At 54.3% G+C, this 16,695-nt stretch overlaps 1 protein-coding gene across 1 annotated transcript; it reads left to right on the top strand.

Moving 5' to 3' along the window:
- The first annotated feature begins 2,263 nt into the window (after window positions 1-2,263).
- On the top strand, window positions 2,264-15,432 carry HOMER2 (homer scaffold protein 2). Its single transcript, XM_049783952.1, is given in 14 exon segments — window positions 2,264-2,322; window positions 2,429-2,474; window positions 3,758-3,808; window positions 4,751-4,865; window positions 7,869-8,059; window positions 9,364-9,495; window positions 11,855-11,947; window positions 13,040-13,182; window positions 13,263-13,419; window positions 14,020-14,073; window positions 14,075-14,110; window positions 14,112-14,135; window positions 14,688-14,768; window positions 15,162-15,432. Coding segments are annotated over 14 exon segments (1,371 nt in total). The 3' UTR covers window positions 15,351-15,432.
- Window positions 15,433-16,695: the final 1,263 nt, after the last annotated feature.

The raw sequence follows: 16,695 nt of genomic DNA, 5'->3' as shown, positions 1-16,695 counted from the left end.
TGGAATAGGACCCCACTTTGTTTCCCAGCATCCCATATGGTCCCTGTAGTTTGCCAGGGGTGACTTCTGAGACGCAGTGACTTCTTGAGGAGTAACCCCTGAAGAGCCAATGGGTGTGACACCAAAGAAACCAAAAAAAAAGGGGGGGTGGGGAATCAAGGCACACACAGGAGTTCTGTGAGTGTAGACTGAATGTCCCCACCTTCCTGGCAAGGGGGCACTCTGCTGGGGGCCATTTCATGTTGGAAGAGGCCTCTCTGGAGGGCAGCGCCCGGGCAAAGAATGTGCATATATTGCTCTCACCCAGGGGGCACTGTGGAGCCAGAGACACAAGTGCAGAGGACTAGGCGACTCGTCAGCAAAGGAGGTTGACCCAATATGGAGTCTGAAGGATGGAGAGCAAGGAGGCACTTGTGGAGCAGGCAAAGGGTCCATTAGCAGGCACTCCCAGTCACAGAGTCAGGAAGGAGCTCAGAGATGTGAATGTGAGAGAGGTATCACTCAGTGGTGCCCACATGCAGAGGGCTCATCCCCAACGCCTCCATGAATTTTGAGGTAAGCCCAAATGCTGCTAATGGTGGTAGTCTGAGGTGGGCCTACCGCTGATGTCTGTCTGTATAGGTCAACCAGAAGGTCTGTGCTGGAGAATGTGGAGGCATGTGGAGGAGCCAAGCGGAAGCCCCAGCCCCTGCGCCTTCTTTTTGCTTTAACCCTGCCCCCCCCCCTCACTGCCAACTTTTACTCAGATAGGTTGGAAACAGCTTTGCCTCGCTCTGAGCTGGGACATCCTGTCTGGGACATCCACCAGCACTTCACAGGGCCTCAGCCCAGCCCATGTCCCACAGCCTCCCCTGGCGTGCATCCCCACCAGTCTGCAAAGTGGAGCCTCAGAGCCATGGCCGGGCTCTGTCTCCACTGGTGGCCTGAGTGCCTAAAGTGCCCTGAGCCTGTGTGCCCATCTCTGGGAACCTGTTTGGCTCCCCCAGAACAAGGCCCAGGCATTTCCTCAGCACTCTGGCCCTCAGCATGCGAGGGACTGGTTATCCCCAGCTTGAGGACAAATTGGGCCCAAAGAGATACCACCAAAGGGGCTGAACCACCTCCATACGCCTGAGGCTGAGTCCTGGGACACACCAGACCTCATTCAGGGTCCTGGGACCTGGTTCCTGGGGGGCTAGCAAGCAGGTAGCCATGCAGTTAGGGATATGTACGCGCCCCCACGCGCGTGCACACACAAGCACTCTCTCTCTCACACACACACACACACACACACACACACACACACACAGGAGATTAGATTGTCACGCTGAAACTATACTTACCCAGAATCAATGTAGACATTCACCAACGGCTGCAGACAGTTTGCACACATTGTTTTTTGGAGGGGTGACATACCTAGTGTACTAAGGGCTGAGTCCTGGCTCTGTGCTCAGGAATCACTTCTGACAGTGCTCAGGGAACCCTATGGAATGTCAGATCAAACCTGTATTGGCCACACAAGGCAAGTGCCCTCTGCACCGTGTTATTCCTCCAATCTCTACACATAGCATTTTCCTTCATGAGCCTGGTCAATGTCTTGTTATTTCTCCTCTGAGAAATGGGGTGCCATGACACCCCCTGCCTCTATACACACATACATACATATACACACACATACACACACATAGGCTGAGGCTCAGACTTGGCCTCCAGCTATGTGGACAGCCTGAGCTGGGCATTGAGATGTGGGTTCAAGGGGCCGGAGCTATAACAAAGTGGGTAGAACGTTTGCTGACCCAGGTTCGATCTCTGGCATCCATATGGTCCCCCAAGCCTGCCAGAATCCATTTATGAGCACAGAGCCAGAAGTAATCCCTGTGTACCACTGGGTGTGCCACCCCCAAATAAAAGTCTATTCCAGGCCATAGGAGGCTGGTGGGGGCTATGTGGCCTGTCCCAGGGAGACCCTGGTCTGATCTCACCCTTAGGGGTGAGCTGACCTCCCTCCCTTCCCTTGTCTACAAGTGACCATAGGGACCCAATTAGTCAGACCCACTGCCTGGAGACTGGCCCTGTGGGCCTTTAATTAGGGAGACTTTTAATTGGGCTTGTGGAGAGAACTAGAGAAGGGGGAACAGGGGAGGATTCTATGTTCTGAGGGAGGGGACACGGGTGTGGTGCAGCTTGTGCAGGGTTGGGGGATGGAGCCGGATGGGAGGCTCCAGGACAGCCAGGGAGCCCCTGCCATAGTGGATGGGTGTTTACATCCTGACCTCTTACCCCCATGCTGTGCTCTGTCGAAGAGCTGAGTGTCTATGGGCAGCCCTGGCCCAGCCCTGGCCGGTACCTGTCAGTCTGGAGGGACAGGAGGTCTTTGGGGGAAGGCAGGAGGTGGTACAGCTGGCTCAAGGGGACCTAGACTCAAAAGGGGTGCCCTTTCTTACAGCAGGTGGGTGAGGCTGCAGGCCCCGAATGGCAGGAAGGTCCACGGACAGGTGAGGCATGAGATGGGGTGTCAGTGGTCCTTTGTTTGCTTGTGATGCCTCCGCTGGGTCAGGCCTCCTCCAGGGCGAATGGAGGGCCACAGTGGGGGAGAGGGGAGTCAGGACGCCAGAAAGACTGGTGTATGGGGAATCTGTTGGGGTGTTTAGATGCTACTCATGGACCCCAGAAGGCACGGCTCATCTCAGGAGACTCTGCACTGGCCAGGCAAAGGCTGGCACCTCTGGGCTGTGGGTGCCACCTTGCTTCCGCCGCTGCCTGGGGGGATCCCATGGCTCTGCTGGGTGGGGGCAGTAGAACCAGCACCACCCCTGATGCTGATGCCCAGCCCTTGCATGTGCCCCAGAGAGTGGCACCGTCCTCGCTCTGGCAGCACCTAGCACTCCCCTCCCGCCCCCACTGTGTACCAGTAACCCCCTGCCAGAGATGCTGAGGGAATTGGCTATCCCTGCCCCCTGCTCTCTTTCTTGTTGACTTTCAGATCAGCTCTGCTTCACTAAGAAGGGAATATTCTGAAGGCTGGAATGGAAGTTGGAATCCCACAGCCTAATTGAAGGTTCTAGCACTTGTTTTCAGGGAGGAACTATAAAAAGCCTCTCCTTGGCTTCTCCCGTGAATTTGAAATGCTCTGAAAGCTTGGCCCACTGAGGAAGCTGGGCTTGATCTGTGAGCAAGGCAGAGTCTGGGAGAGCTTAGGGAGTCGCCCTCTTGGGAGAGCAGAGGTGCCTGAGAGCTTGTCTCAGCATTAGAGAGAGGACAGTTGAGGTCTTACTGGCCAAGAAGGCAAGTGGTGCTGTCCCAGTGGGCAGAGGTGCTGACTGAGAGGGCAGAGGTAATGCTTGCTGAGAAGACAGAGATGGTGCTAGCCAAGAGGACAGAGATCATGCTCCCTGAGAAGACAGAGATTGTGCTCACTGAGAAGATCAAGTTGGTGCTAGCTGAGAGACAGAGGTGTTTGAGTCAGAGAACAGGGCCCTCAGCCAGCTCCACTCCTGAGAGGATAGAGAAGGCCCTGTCTGAGCCCTGCAGCCCAGCAGAGGACTGGAGTGGTTCCTGACTTCATGCCCAGCCTCGGGGAGCCAGTTCCCCCTGCGTCTGTCTCTGGGTGAAGTGTGGACAGATGCCGGGAGTGGCCAGCCACTGGTCGAGCCGGAGCTGATCTCGAAAGGGTCACAGAGAGCACCATTGTGCTGAGGTATTGACTTAAGGCATTTCCGGGTGCTGGAAATCCCAGTTAATCTCTGTCCGACTTTCTCATACCCGCTGGCCTCTGAAGTCAGTCTGGTTCCGGAAGCTGCTAAGCAAGATCTGCTGGGAAAGGGAGCAGGTCTGTTGAGGGGCACCCGGCAGGTGGATCAGTGTGTTCTGTCGGGGACATGAGCCAGGGTGATAGCACTGAGGAAAGATGCGTGCTAACCTCCAGTTCAGAACCACCCCAGCACTGCAGGGATAGCCCAGGAACCCCTAAAAAAGGAGCACTAGAGAGCTAGTCAGTGGCCCACTGGCTGTCCGTCCACCTTTCTGGGCTGAGCTGTGTGCTGGGAGTCTGGCCACAAAACCAGGAGCCTTTGGCAGCAGGTATGAGCTTCCCCAAGGAGACCTTGCATGGAGACTCCTGGATTCAGCTTGACCCACACCCAGGCAGCAGCTCCAGACTTTTCAGTATCATGGTCATATGGTCTGTTTGTACAAGACACAGAAGTGGGCAAGAATGTTCCTGCTCAGTCGTGTACTTGACACTGCTGTTTCCCATGAGTGAAGAAGTGTCATACAGTAAAGTCACAATTTTCTCTCATTTCTTTTTTGTTGTTGTTGTCCTTGGGTCACACCTGGCAGTGCCCAGGGGTTACTCCTAGCTCTGCCCTCAGAAATCACTCCTGGCAGGCTCAAGAGACGACATGGGATATTGGGGATTGAATCCAGGTCTGTCCCAGGTCGTCCGTGTGCAAGGCAAACGCCCTACCGCTATGCGATCACTCTGGCCACTTCTCCCAGGTTCTTGCCTCTGCTCTACCAGGCATGGATGGGGCAGGGAGGGAGATGTGGCCAGGACCCATAGCTGACATGAGCAACAGAGAGGGATACGTGGAGTGAAGAGAGACCTTGAGCTGGAGTGTCACCAGGAGGAGACAGTGCTCAAAGCTGCAGGTGTGTGTAGTGGTCCCCTAGGACAGAACTGACTTTGAAGGCCTCGAAGGTGGGGGCCTACCTACCCACAGCTCCCTGAAAGCTGCCATGATCCTCATGATCATGTGCCCTAAATGTGTAGGCCAGCCTGTTCCTGCAGAGCCCCTACAGCTGTCTGCCTGCCCCGGGCACTGAGGGCCCCCACACCTGTTCCTTCCAGCTCACCCACTCACCCTTTGCCCTGGACATTGGCAGCAGTATGAGAGGAACTGTCCTTGCCAGGCCCCCTGATGCCATGTTCATGTCTCATCGAAACTCAAGTTAGCATTTGGGCTGACTGCTGTGGGGGGTGTCCTGCAACGGAGCACTTAGATCCCCCACAGCAGGGAACATTATGTAGAACCATGTCCGAGTGCCTGGGTCCCAATCCCAGGCATGCCAGGTTGGCCACTGCCTGTTCCCAGTTCTGTTGCAGCAAGAGCACAGAGCCAAGCACCACAGGCAAGAGGCCAGGGTGGGTGCGAGCAGGACTCTCCTCTGCACCTTACCTTCTGCTGAGAGATGTCTTGCCAGACCTTTGCAGAATTGGTTCGTGCTGAGTCGGAAACCCCTCAGAGTGAGAGCTGCGTCTCTGAAGTAGTTCCCATCTTCCCAATGCACATATGTGGCACGAGGTCTTATTATTCTCGGAATGATTACTGTCAGGTTTGTGAGCGTGTGTTCACTCGGTGGCGGGGAACAAGAGCTTACACTGCCTGCAGGAGCACTTGCCAGCCCCAGACATCTGCTTTCTATTTCAAGTGCCGTGGCTGGCCAGGGAGTGGGTCTAAAATGTACCCCCAAGCTCTGAGACCCCCAGGAAGACAGGACAAAATGGAGTGGGAAGGTGGATCTGCTGGGGGACATTCTGCTGGTCAGGGAGCCCCGTGCTGCACCTGTTTCCTGCGTGAGATTGCACGCTTGCAGAGACTCGAGAACTTCTCTGTCCTCAAGCCCATGCCTGTCCTTCCTCAGCTGCTCGGACTTGGGGACTTGGGGACTGTTTCCTAGAAGTTGGGGGTGAGCTTTACAAAGGTGTCAGAGGGTCCAGTGAGACTTTCCCCAGCCCACATTGTCCTACTGGATATTTTCTCAAGGCTCTGTGTCCTCTGTGGCACGAACCATGCTGCCTCAGCTCCTGTTTTGAGTGATTTCCAGCTGTACCGAGGTTGGTTCTGCCAATCTTCTGCCAACCAGACACATATAACACAGTGATTTGGCTAATAAAGAATTGACAAGACCGTATAGTGTGTGTGTGAGGGGGGAATGTGGTGGGGGCATCAAGCTGGAGCCCAGATGTGGTCACAGTATCTTTCTCATAGTTTTCCAGAATTGCTAAAGACTTTTCCTTCCAGGGGGCCAGAGTAATAGCACAGCAGTAGGGTGTTTGCCTTGCACATGGCCAACCTGGAACAGACCCATGTTCAATCTCCTGCATCCCATATCCCATATTCCCCGAGCCTTCCAGGAGTGATTTCTAAGCACAGAGCCAGGAGTAACCCCTGAGCACCACCGGTGTGGCCCAAAAACCAAAAATAAAAAAAATTTTAAAAAAGAGTCTTCCTGGGGGCCGGGCGGGGGCACTGGAGGTAAGGTGCCTGCCTTGCCTGCGCTAGCCTAGGACGGACCGTGGTTCGATCCCCCGGCGTCCCATATGGTCCCCCAAGAAGCCAGGAGCAACTTCTGAGCGCATAGCCAGGAGTAACCCCTGAGCGTCACAGGGTGTGGCCCAAAAAAAAAAAAAAAAAAAAGAGTCTTCCTTCCAAAGGGCCAGAGTATAGAACCAGGAGGAGAGTGTTGGCTTTGCGCAACATGACAATTGTAGACAATTCGGGCGCCATTATGTTGCCAAGTTTTCCCTTGATGGGGCTGACTGATGAAGGGATGGAGGATGAGGTCTTTCCCCTTCAGCTTGGAGCACACGTCTGCCACCCTGTTCAGCCGGCGGTTCTGAGGTGAAGCGGTGGATAAAAGGCTAGCAGACTGTCAGGCTTGTGAAAATATTAGCTTTATTCAGTGGACAAGACTGAAGCCCAAAGTCCCAGCCAAAAAGCCAAAAGCCTTCCACAGACCCTTGCTTTTATCCCTCAGAATCTGGTATCACCCCATGGTGGGATCAGGTACCATCCAATGGTGGGAGCAGAATCAGGTACCACCCTAGGGTGAGAGCAGAATGCCAGGTCACACCCTACGGTAGGGCACAATCACCGATCAGGGTAGGGTCAGTAACAATAATCCCATTGAAATGTTTACATGCACAACACATGACCAACCTGGATTCCATCCCCAACATCCCACAGGGTCCCCCAAGCTCTGCAAGGACTATTCCCTGTGCAGTGCTGGATATAGCCCCCCAAATTTTTATTCCGGGTTTTGGGGTGTCTTTGATTTGGTATTTTGTTTTATCAGCACAGGAATAAACTCAGGGCCTCAGACATGTGAACCAGTGTCTTCCCATGAGCCTCTGCTACCTTGGCCCTGAATGAGGAGTGTGTTCTCCATCGCAATGCCACAGTGATGGAAAATGTACTCCGGTTCTCACCCATCTCACCTTTCTCTCCTGAGTGCTTGGCTTCAGGATTTTATTCATTTCCTCACTCAACCAGACACACATAACACACTGATTTGGCTATAACCACATAAAAAATTGACAAGATCATATAGTGTGTGTGAGGGGGGAGAATCCACTGGAATAACTCAGAGGGAAAAGCAGTAGAAGTGGAGGTGCGTGTTTCCTGCACAGATTTGGTAAATGATGAGCGATGCATAGTTCCAGACACTGCAAATTTGAGAGCATCGGACGGCCAGTTGCAAGATCAGGGCCAGAGAGATGCTCAAAGGATTGTGTGGGCACTTTGCATTCATGAGGCCTGGGCTTGTTCCCAGCACCACATGGTCCTCTGAGTTTGCAGGTGCAACCTGAGCTCCAGTCTAGGACTGCACACTGCTGGCTGTGACTCCCCCGCACCCCCAAGAGTTGGAAGACTAAAATTTCAAAAATGCATAACCCTAATAGGGGTTCAGTTCCCAGACCCTAAAAATGTCCACGGGGATGTGAGAACCAGGATGGGACACCTGAGGTGGCAGCCAGAGGCTTGGGAACTGCGCCTGCTTCAGGCCAAGCGCCCTGGCTGGTTGCCCGCTGCCTCTCAACTCCTGGTGTATTGTGTCCTGCCCAAATGCAGGCTTTGCATGCGAGCCTGTCTCTGGTGACTCTTGAGCTGTCCTCTCATGCACCTCTCCTGCCTCCTGCAGAGAGCAGCCCATTTTCACCACCCGCGCCCACGTCTTCCAGATAGATCCCAGCACCAAGAAGAACTGGGTGCCCGCCAGCAAGCAGGCTGTTACCGTCTCCTTCTTCTATGATGTCACCAGGAACAGTTACCGGATCATCAGTGTGGATGGAGCCAAGGTACTGTCCCTAGTCCACCTCCCCCTCACTACCCCATCTCAAGCAACACAACACAGTGTTCAATGGAAGATAGAATCACATCTCTTGCTTTTTTCTCTTCTTCTTCCCACTGGTTTTCAGGGGTCACTCCTGGCTCTACACTCAGGAATCACTTCTCAGGGTACCATATAGAACGCCATGTACAAGACAAACATCCCACCACTGACTAAGATTGCTCTGGCCCCCTCTTGCTTTTTATTGTTTTATTTTGGGAAGCCATAGCTGAGGAGCTGAGGTGCTCTGGAACTATTCCTGGCTCTGAGCTCAGATCACTACTAGTGGTGCTTAGAGGACCCTATGGGATGCCAGGGATTGAACTCAGGTTGACCATTTGCAAGACAAGTACCTACCCCACCTGTGCTATTGCTCTGCCCCCCCACCCTGCTTTTTTATTTTCACACAGAGCTTTGAAAAGGCTGGATCTACTGTTTGCCTGTTAGCATGTCCGTCACCACCAGCAGTGGCATTTAAGTGCAGGGTCGAAGTTCCCCTCTGGGATGTGCCTGTGGCTCCTACCATATTGGGCTATCCACACTGTCAGCCTTCGCCAGCACAGATGCCCACCTGTGTCCACTTCATCCAGTGCTCTCCTTGGACTGTGTCCTTGGGGTCACACTCCTGCTTCTGACCTTGTTGAATATGGACCAGCTGCTATGGAGTGTGTGGTGGCCTAGGTGGCCTCTGAGGGGTTTTATCCTAGGGCTCATTTTGGATCCCCCTGTAGTGCTCTGGAACCTGGAGTCTCTCATGATGATGCTCATGCCAGTGCTTCAAGCTCAACAGTTCAATACTCAGCCTCTGATGCAGTGCTGTGCGGCCCAATGGGTGTCCAGCCCAGGGTGCTGGGGTGCCAGGAACCGACTGGAGACCCCTAGAATATAAGATGTTCCTCCAGCCATTTGACTCTCTCCCCCAGCACCCTGTCGGTGCTGATTTTTTCTGGGTGATGATTTTTCTGGCTCATCTGTCTTTCTGTCCCCTGAGTATTATTGTCCCGTTTCTATGGGAGCAACATCTAGGAAGATCCGTTGCCACCAGATTTGTGATCCATGGGAGAAAGTGAACCCTGGACTCCGAAGTCCTTTCTGGCTCAGAACCAAAGCCAAAGGAGTGAACCTCAGGGACTCCGCATGGAGCTGTGTGGGGCAGTGTGGGGTGTGTACAGAACCCCTAGTAGGGGTCCCGAGAAGGAGAACTTGGGCCGGCCCAAGGAGCAGCTATGGCAGCTTGCTCAGGGTGGCCTGTGCCTGGCTGTGTTTCTGCAGGTGATCATCAACAGCACCATCACGCCCAACATGACCTTCACCAAGACGTCACAAAAGTTCGGGCAGTGGGCTGACAGCAGGGCCAGCTCTGTATTTGGCCTGGGTTTCTCTTCTGAGCTGCAGCTGACAAAGGTACTTGCCCCTCCCTAGGTGAGCACATACCACACTTCAGAGGCTCAGGGGCCAAAATAGCTGGGGTTCAGGGTGTCATTCTAGGGACCACAGATCTGGAGTTCAAGGTCCTAGATGGCACAGAGCAATTTCGGGTCAGGAGGTGGGCATAGAGCCATGGTGCTTGGGGCTAGCAACATCCTTGCCAGTGTGGTGGGGGTGGGAGAATGGTGGCAAATGGGTGTCTTCAAGTCACTTTGGCTTTCACGAATGCTGGGCCCAAAGTGATCAACACAGAATTGCATTTTACACCACCATCCGCAAACTACAGTCTTATCTGAGACAGTGTTTCCATGGGTTCCAATGGCACCCCCAGCCGGGCCTCCAGGGTGAACCTTTGGACAAGGTGAGAAGCAGACAAAACTGCCCTTTAGCCCAACATATCCTTGGACCATGCCCATGGTACCCTCCTGGGTATATGCATGTGTGGTCCCGTACCCACATGTGTGCATGCTTATGTGTATAAGCATATGCACAGCCTGGACCTAGTGTACTCACAAAATAGTTATGTGGGCTGGAGAGCTCGCCCAGGGCTTAGGCACTTGCCTTGCTTGCAGCCAACCCCAGCTCTATTCCCAGCACATGCAGGACCCCTGAACGGCACGAGGACTGATCCCTGAGCACAGGAGTAACTTTATCTGAGCATCACTAGCTGTTGCCCCAAACACCCAAAACATGAAGTTTTGACCCTGTCAGCCTGTACCTCAGTGTGAAGGGAAGGGAGGTTGTACTGAGGGTGGCACAGAACTAGGACCCTGGGGGCCTGTGGTTCTCCCTCTAGGCAGCATGTGGTCACGGCCTGAACCAGAGACCATCCTCTCAGCTTTGATCCAGCGGTAGGGTTCTTGGCATGGCCTGCCAGGCAGTCCCCCAAGACCTGGGCCAGGTGCATAAGTCAGTGAGATCCCATTCTCAGCTCCATTTCTCAGCAACCATATCATGCTGGCCCAGACTTTGCCGCATCACAGAATATTCTCCACTCCAGCAGTGATTGTGATTGACGTGATTGCCTGAAGACTTTAAGGATCTCTTTTATTAGAAAAATACAGATGGGGCCGGTGAGGTGGCGCTAGAGGTAAGGTGTCTGCCTTGCAAGCACTAGCCAAGGAAGGACCGCGGTTTGATTCCCCCAGAGTCCCATATGGTCCCCCCAAGCCAGGGGCAATTTCTGAGCGCTTAGCCAGGAGTAATCCCTGAGCATCAAACGGGTGTGGTCCGAAAAGCAAAAAGAAAAATACAGAAACAGTGCTGGAAATGCTGGGGGCCAGGGATGTGCTCGGGTGGGAGAGCACGTGCCAGGCAGGCCATGCTACATGTGCTGGACACCATGTGCCTCACTCCCTCTCCAGATCTGCACCCTGTTGAGGCAGCCTGCTGACTCTAGATTAGTGTTTACATTTTGCTCCTTTTCTTCATCTACCATAGTCACTTGTTGATGAAGCACTTTGTAGTTTCCAAATGAAATTTATTTTTCAGTGTATGGGGTTACTTCTACCTTGGTGCTTGGGGGAATTTGAGGTACTGAGGGCTTGACACCAGGGCCTCCTGAAGGAAAAGCCTGTTCTCTGGACCCTGAGCTATCTCCTCGGAACACCTCTATGCTTCCTTCTCTCTGAAAACTGGCACATTAGTGCCAGTTCCCTGCTAGCATTCATGCAGAGGCCATTCAGTCATGCAGGCCCTGAAAGCATTTCAGATCTTAGCCATTTCTTTCCCCCCAATTTTCTGGATTGTTTTTCTCATGGCCCTGATTTGTAAGAGTTCTTGGAAAGGAATCTTCCCAAGATCCCTTGGGAAGTGTGGATGATTCTTCCTGGGGCTCCACAAGCTTCTCTTCTTCGAGACAGGGAGGGGCCCTTCTGAACATGGCAGGGTTCTCAGATTGTCCACAGGAGCCCAGAGGCTAGAGGGGGTCTGAGCCTGGCCAGTGGCATCGCCGGCAGGTCCAGTCCTTCGAGTCCTTTCCTTCTCATCTCAAGTAAAACTTTCTTTCCAAAATGGGACCGAATTGGTTGCTTGAACATTAAGTATCAGCCACATATGAATGCGATTGATGAACTTGAGCATCAGTCGGGTGTGGCCCCAAAACAGAAATAAAAAAGAGGGGCCGGAGAGGTGGCACTAGAGATAAGGTGTCTGCCTTGCAAGCGCTAGCCAAGGAAGGACTGTGGTTCGATCCCCTGGCATCCCATATGGTTCCCCCAAGCCAGGGGCGATTTCTGAGTGCTTAGCCAGGAGTAACCCCTGAGCATCAAATGAGTGTGGCCCCAAAAAAAACAAATACAAACACCAAAAAAGCAAAAGTCTTCTTCATGTTTAGTTTGCAGAGAAATTTCAAGAGGTGAGAGAAGCTGCCAAACTAGCCCGAGAGAAGTCCCAGGACAAGCTCGAGACTGGAAGTGACCATTCCCAGGCAAGTGTTCTGTCCGGAAGGGAATATGGCCATGTAGGGCCGGTTGCCATGATTTTCTCCTCAGGGCACACTGGAGGCTTTTTTGGTTTTGGGTGGGCTGTCACCCATTCTCAGTCTGTGTTTGCTAGAGGTCACTCCTAGTGAGCTCAGCACACTCTGTGGGCTGCCAGGGATTGAACCTGATGCAAGATAGGTGCCCTCCCTCCCCGTATTATCTCTCCAGCCCACTTATTGATTTATTTTAAAGTGGCTGGCAGTATTAGGGTGTCCTTGTGACATGAGGGAGCCAGCTCAGGGCCAGGGACTGTAGGAATCAGGTGAGGAGGCGGTGGGGACCTGGAAAGGCTGGACCAGGATAGCCCAGATTTGGGGCTGAAAGTCAGAGACCCATGTAAGTCATGGCTAACACTAGACTTGACCCTGAGCCTCACAGAAGTGATGGGGGAAGGCTCAGCTGCTCCCAGAGACAGAGGCAGCAGCTAGGGTATGAGCCGAACCCCATTATCGGGAGGAAGTGACTGGAGCCAGCAGAGTCAGCTCTGCAGAGAGGAGTGGGGGAGTCACCCACCTGCAGGGACTGTCGCTGTGCCTGTCTGACTTCTGCCCCCACAGCTCCGTCCTGGCTCTTTGTTCAGGGAGAGGGTCTGTGGAAGTGGATATATGTCCAGATATATGTGTCCATATATAAGTGGATATATGGCCAGATGGGCCAATGATGCCGAATAATCTTGAGTATTACCCAAGCAACGCTGGTTCCTGCCCCAAGAATCCCTGGCATCTGTGAGGCCTGGCTTCCAGCTTCAGAGGGACATTAGTACTCCTATGTCAGGTCGCCTTGGTTGGGTCTGAGCCACAGCTCTGGGCCCTGCTGTAAGCGTCCTGATGGGCCACTGCCCACCTTTGAAGGCCTGAGTGGTTTGAACTGAGCTGTTCAGGGGAGGGGCGGCTTTATCCAAGTTCTATATCCTGTGGAACTATGGGACAGGTGGGGCCCCATTGTGTCTGTGGGGCGCCCCCTGCCCCCTGCTCTCAGGCCCATGTCCCTGGCCCTGCCTGTGTCCCAGAGTGACGTGATGGGATGCACTTTGGCAGGAATCCAGTTGTGAAGGCCCGTCCTCTGCGCAGGCCTCCAGCGTGAATGGCACAGACGATGAGAAGGCCTCGAGGGATGCTGGTCCCATCCACTCGCACCTGCGCTCCGAGAACAACAAGCTGAAGCTGGCCTTGACACAGAGGTGAGGCCTCCGTGCCAGTGCCCAAGGGGTGTGGCGTGGTGTGTGGCCCCATTCCCACCTGCCTACCTGCCCTCCTGCAGTGCAGCCAACGTGAAGAAGTGGGAGGTGGAGCTGCAGACACTTCGGGAGAGCAACGCCCGACTGAATTCGGCGCTGCAGGAGTCGGCGGCCTGCGCTGAGCAGTGGAAGCGCCAGTTCTCCGTGTGCCGTGACGAGAATGACCGGCTGCGTAGCAAGGTGGGCGGGAGGGACCCTCGGTCTTGCCCTGGGCCTGCAGGTGACCCCATAGTGGGAGTGGCCTTGGCACACCCACTGCTCTCCTGGGCTCAGACAGGGCAGAGTAGTCCTGGGGCACTATCTTCCTTAGATTGCCCACCACAGCCGTGGCCCTCTGGCCTTGACACCCAGCCTGAGTCTCAGTGATCCACTCTGCAGCTGGGCCACCATTCAGTGGGGTGGTTTGAGGATGGTCAGTGTAACCCCGTGGAGGATTGAGGCCCTTAGGTGCTGCATGACTGCGGGCGTAGTGTGGTGAGTTTGGAGGTGTGGGATTGAGGTGGGAACATCCTGCTTGTAGTCCTATCCACTAATGACCTCTGTCCAACAGGCTTCTCCACTCCTTACACAAAACACTCATGCAGGATGTAATTGCCAATGAGGCCAGTCATTCTGGACCGACATCGGGCCTCTGCTTGTCACAGACCTTAAGCCCAATCTCACAGGCCTGTTTTTCTGACCATAGTGATCGGTGGTACTGGCACCAGTGGGAGCTTCAGGGAATGCTGAGACTGGGCCTCAGGCAGGAGGGTCCTGATAGCACTGGCCATTCCCACCTAGATTGAGGAGCTGGAAGAACAGTGTGGGGAGATCAACCGGGAGAAGGAGAGGAACAAGCCAGCTCAACAGGAGGATCGACAGCACTGGGATAGTCGGAGTTGCAGGAGAAGGAGACGGTGAGGGATTGGGGCATTCCAGGGTCCCTCAACCAGGGCAGACAGCTGGGGCAACCCAGGCACTGAGCTCTGCACCACACTGCTGGCTGGACAGGCCGCATCTGTGCCACGAGGTGGGACATGTGGGCAAGGCCTAGAATGCTGCTGTGTGGGGACTCACCCCAAGCCACCACACTATGGGGACCGACTGGGTTCAGACCTCATGACATGTTTCCCTGTCTGCAGACAGGGACTGTTTTAGAGCTTTTGTTCCTCTACTGTCACTTCTGGTCTCCCCCTCTGTGGGTGCCTCCTGCCCTCCTGCCAAAGCAGAGTATAGGCAAGAGTCCCAGTGGTCCTCAGACCATGGCCCGCGGGCCACATATTGTATTTTGTATCTGTTTTGTTTCTTCATTGCAAAATAAGATCTATGCAGGTGTGCCATAGAATTCGTTCATAAGTTTTATTTTTGCTATAGTCAGACCCTCCAATGGTCCTGAGGGACAGTGAACTGGCCCCTGTTTTAAAAGTTTGAGGACCCCTGACACAGAGCGAGTCTCCTCCAACCTGCAGGAGCTGAAGGACCTCCGGAAGCAGAGCGAGATCATCCCACACGTCATGTCTGAGTGTGACTATATCTCTGAGAAGTTAGAGGTGAGGTGCTAAACTCACTCTCCTCACTCCTGGGCAATGCAGTGGGTGTGTGTATTGTGTGGCGAGAGAGACTCTCTCCACTCTCAGCTGAGCCTTCTTCCCCTGGGTGGTGTCTGTGGTTACTGTTCACTCGGTGTCCCCACTCACCAGGCCCGTCTGCTGGCCCTGCTGGAGCCAGATGGCCTTCTGTCCCTTGGGATGGGCCAGGGGGCCGGGCAGTCAGACTTTCTGGCTCCTAAGGGAAGCCCCACCTAAGGCAATCAGCTGGAGGTGGGCTCCTGCCCACAGGCACCTCTGCCCAGACTATGCCAGAGGGGCATGGGGGATGCTGTTGTTCAGGGGCACACACACCCCAGGCTGTCCCCACACTCAGCTTCCTTGTCATTGCTGCAGGCAGCTGAGAGGGACAATCAGAACCTGGAAGACAAGGTGAGGGCCCTGAAGACAGATGTGGAGGAGAGCAAGTACCGGCAGCGCCACCTGCAGGTGGAGTTGAAGAGCTTCCTGGAGGTGCTGGACGGCAAGATCGATGACCTACATGACTTCCGCAGGGGCCTGTCCAGGCTGGGCACCGACCACTAGCTCTGGACCCATCCAGGCACTGACCATCAGCCAACGGCCCCATCCAGGCCCTGACCACCAGCCGAGGGCCTGGTGAGTTGCCGACCCAATGACTGCGTGGATTGCCTTCGCCTTTTTTCCTCTCCCAAAGGTTCTCAACTCAGGAATCCAGTGCAGGGCCGGCCCTCCTCCCACATCCAATGCAGACACAGGCCAGATCTTCTCCCTCCAGGTCTCAAGCACAGCAGCTCCCAGAACTTCCAGGTCTGTGGTCTTCCGTCTTTCTTAGCACGCACGGTTGCTCTACAACTGCCTTTTGCAGAGCCGGTCCCAATCATGGACACACCTCTGGGACATCTCTCCTGGCGAGGGCCTTGTGCTCCTGGCCCACCCCCAGGTTGTAGGGATGAGAATGTCCCCTCCTCTTGGTTTTCCTTCTGAGCCAGTGACTGCACTTTGGGATGCTCACACAGTGCCTGGCACACAGTAGGTGCTTAATAAATGTCTGTTGGGGGGAAACTTTAAACAGAGTTGAGTGTTTTAATCCGCTCCCCACACAGAAGTCCAGAGGAAACCCGTTAACAGCCATCAGACCTAAGGCTGAAAGTGTGGTCAGGCCCCCTTAGCTAAGGACTCTAGGCAGAGGGCCCTGGGACAGAGATCAGTGTCAGGAAGAGGATGGAGCTAGCCTGAAAATACCCAAGAGGGTGTTTTCAGAGGGGGTGATGGGCAGGGCCTTGGCACAGGGAAAGGGACATGTGGGAGAGCTAAGACGGAGCTCCTCCCCTCTCCAACTCCCAGAATATCAGTATTTAGGGGGTTGGTCTATCCACTGGCCAAGACAGTATAGAACAACATGTAAAAACTGGGCCTGAGTGATAGGGCAGCAGGAAGGGTGTTTTCCTTGCACAAAACCAATTCGGGTTCCATCCTGGCATCCCACAGGGTCCCCTGAGTACCATAAGAAGTGATCCCTGGGGCCAGAGAGATAGCAAGGAGGTAGGGTGTTTGCCTTGCATGCAGAAGGTCGGTGGTTTGAATCCTCGCATCCCATATGGTCCCCTGAGCCTGCCAGAAGCAATTTCTGAGTGTGGAGCCAGGAGTAACCCCTGAGCGCTGCCGGGTGTGACCAAAAAAAAAAAAAAAAATGATCCCTGAGCACTGCAGAATATGACCCAAAAACCAGAAAACAAAACAAATAAAGTGTAAAGGCTAAAAGCCCTCCTCCCCACCTGTGAGCATCCCTGAACCCCAGAAAACAGCCGAGATAGATGCTCACCACTGCGCACACCCTCCCCAGTGCCACTCTGTGCTGGATCAGGGGTGCTGCCCATTCCTGCAGCTCACCTTTGTCCCCCACGTTTGA

Source organism: Suncus etruscus, chromosome 11 (assembly GCF_024139225.1).
Source record: "Suncus etruscus isolate mSunEtr1 chromosome 11, mSunEtr1.pri.cur, whole genome shotgun sequence".
Taxonomy (NCBI): domain Eukaryota; kingdom Metazoa; phylum Chordata; class Mammalia; order Eulipotyphla; family Soricidae; genus Suncus; species Suncus etruscus.
This window is presented reverse-complemented; position numbering and strand designations above follow the sequence as displayed.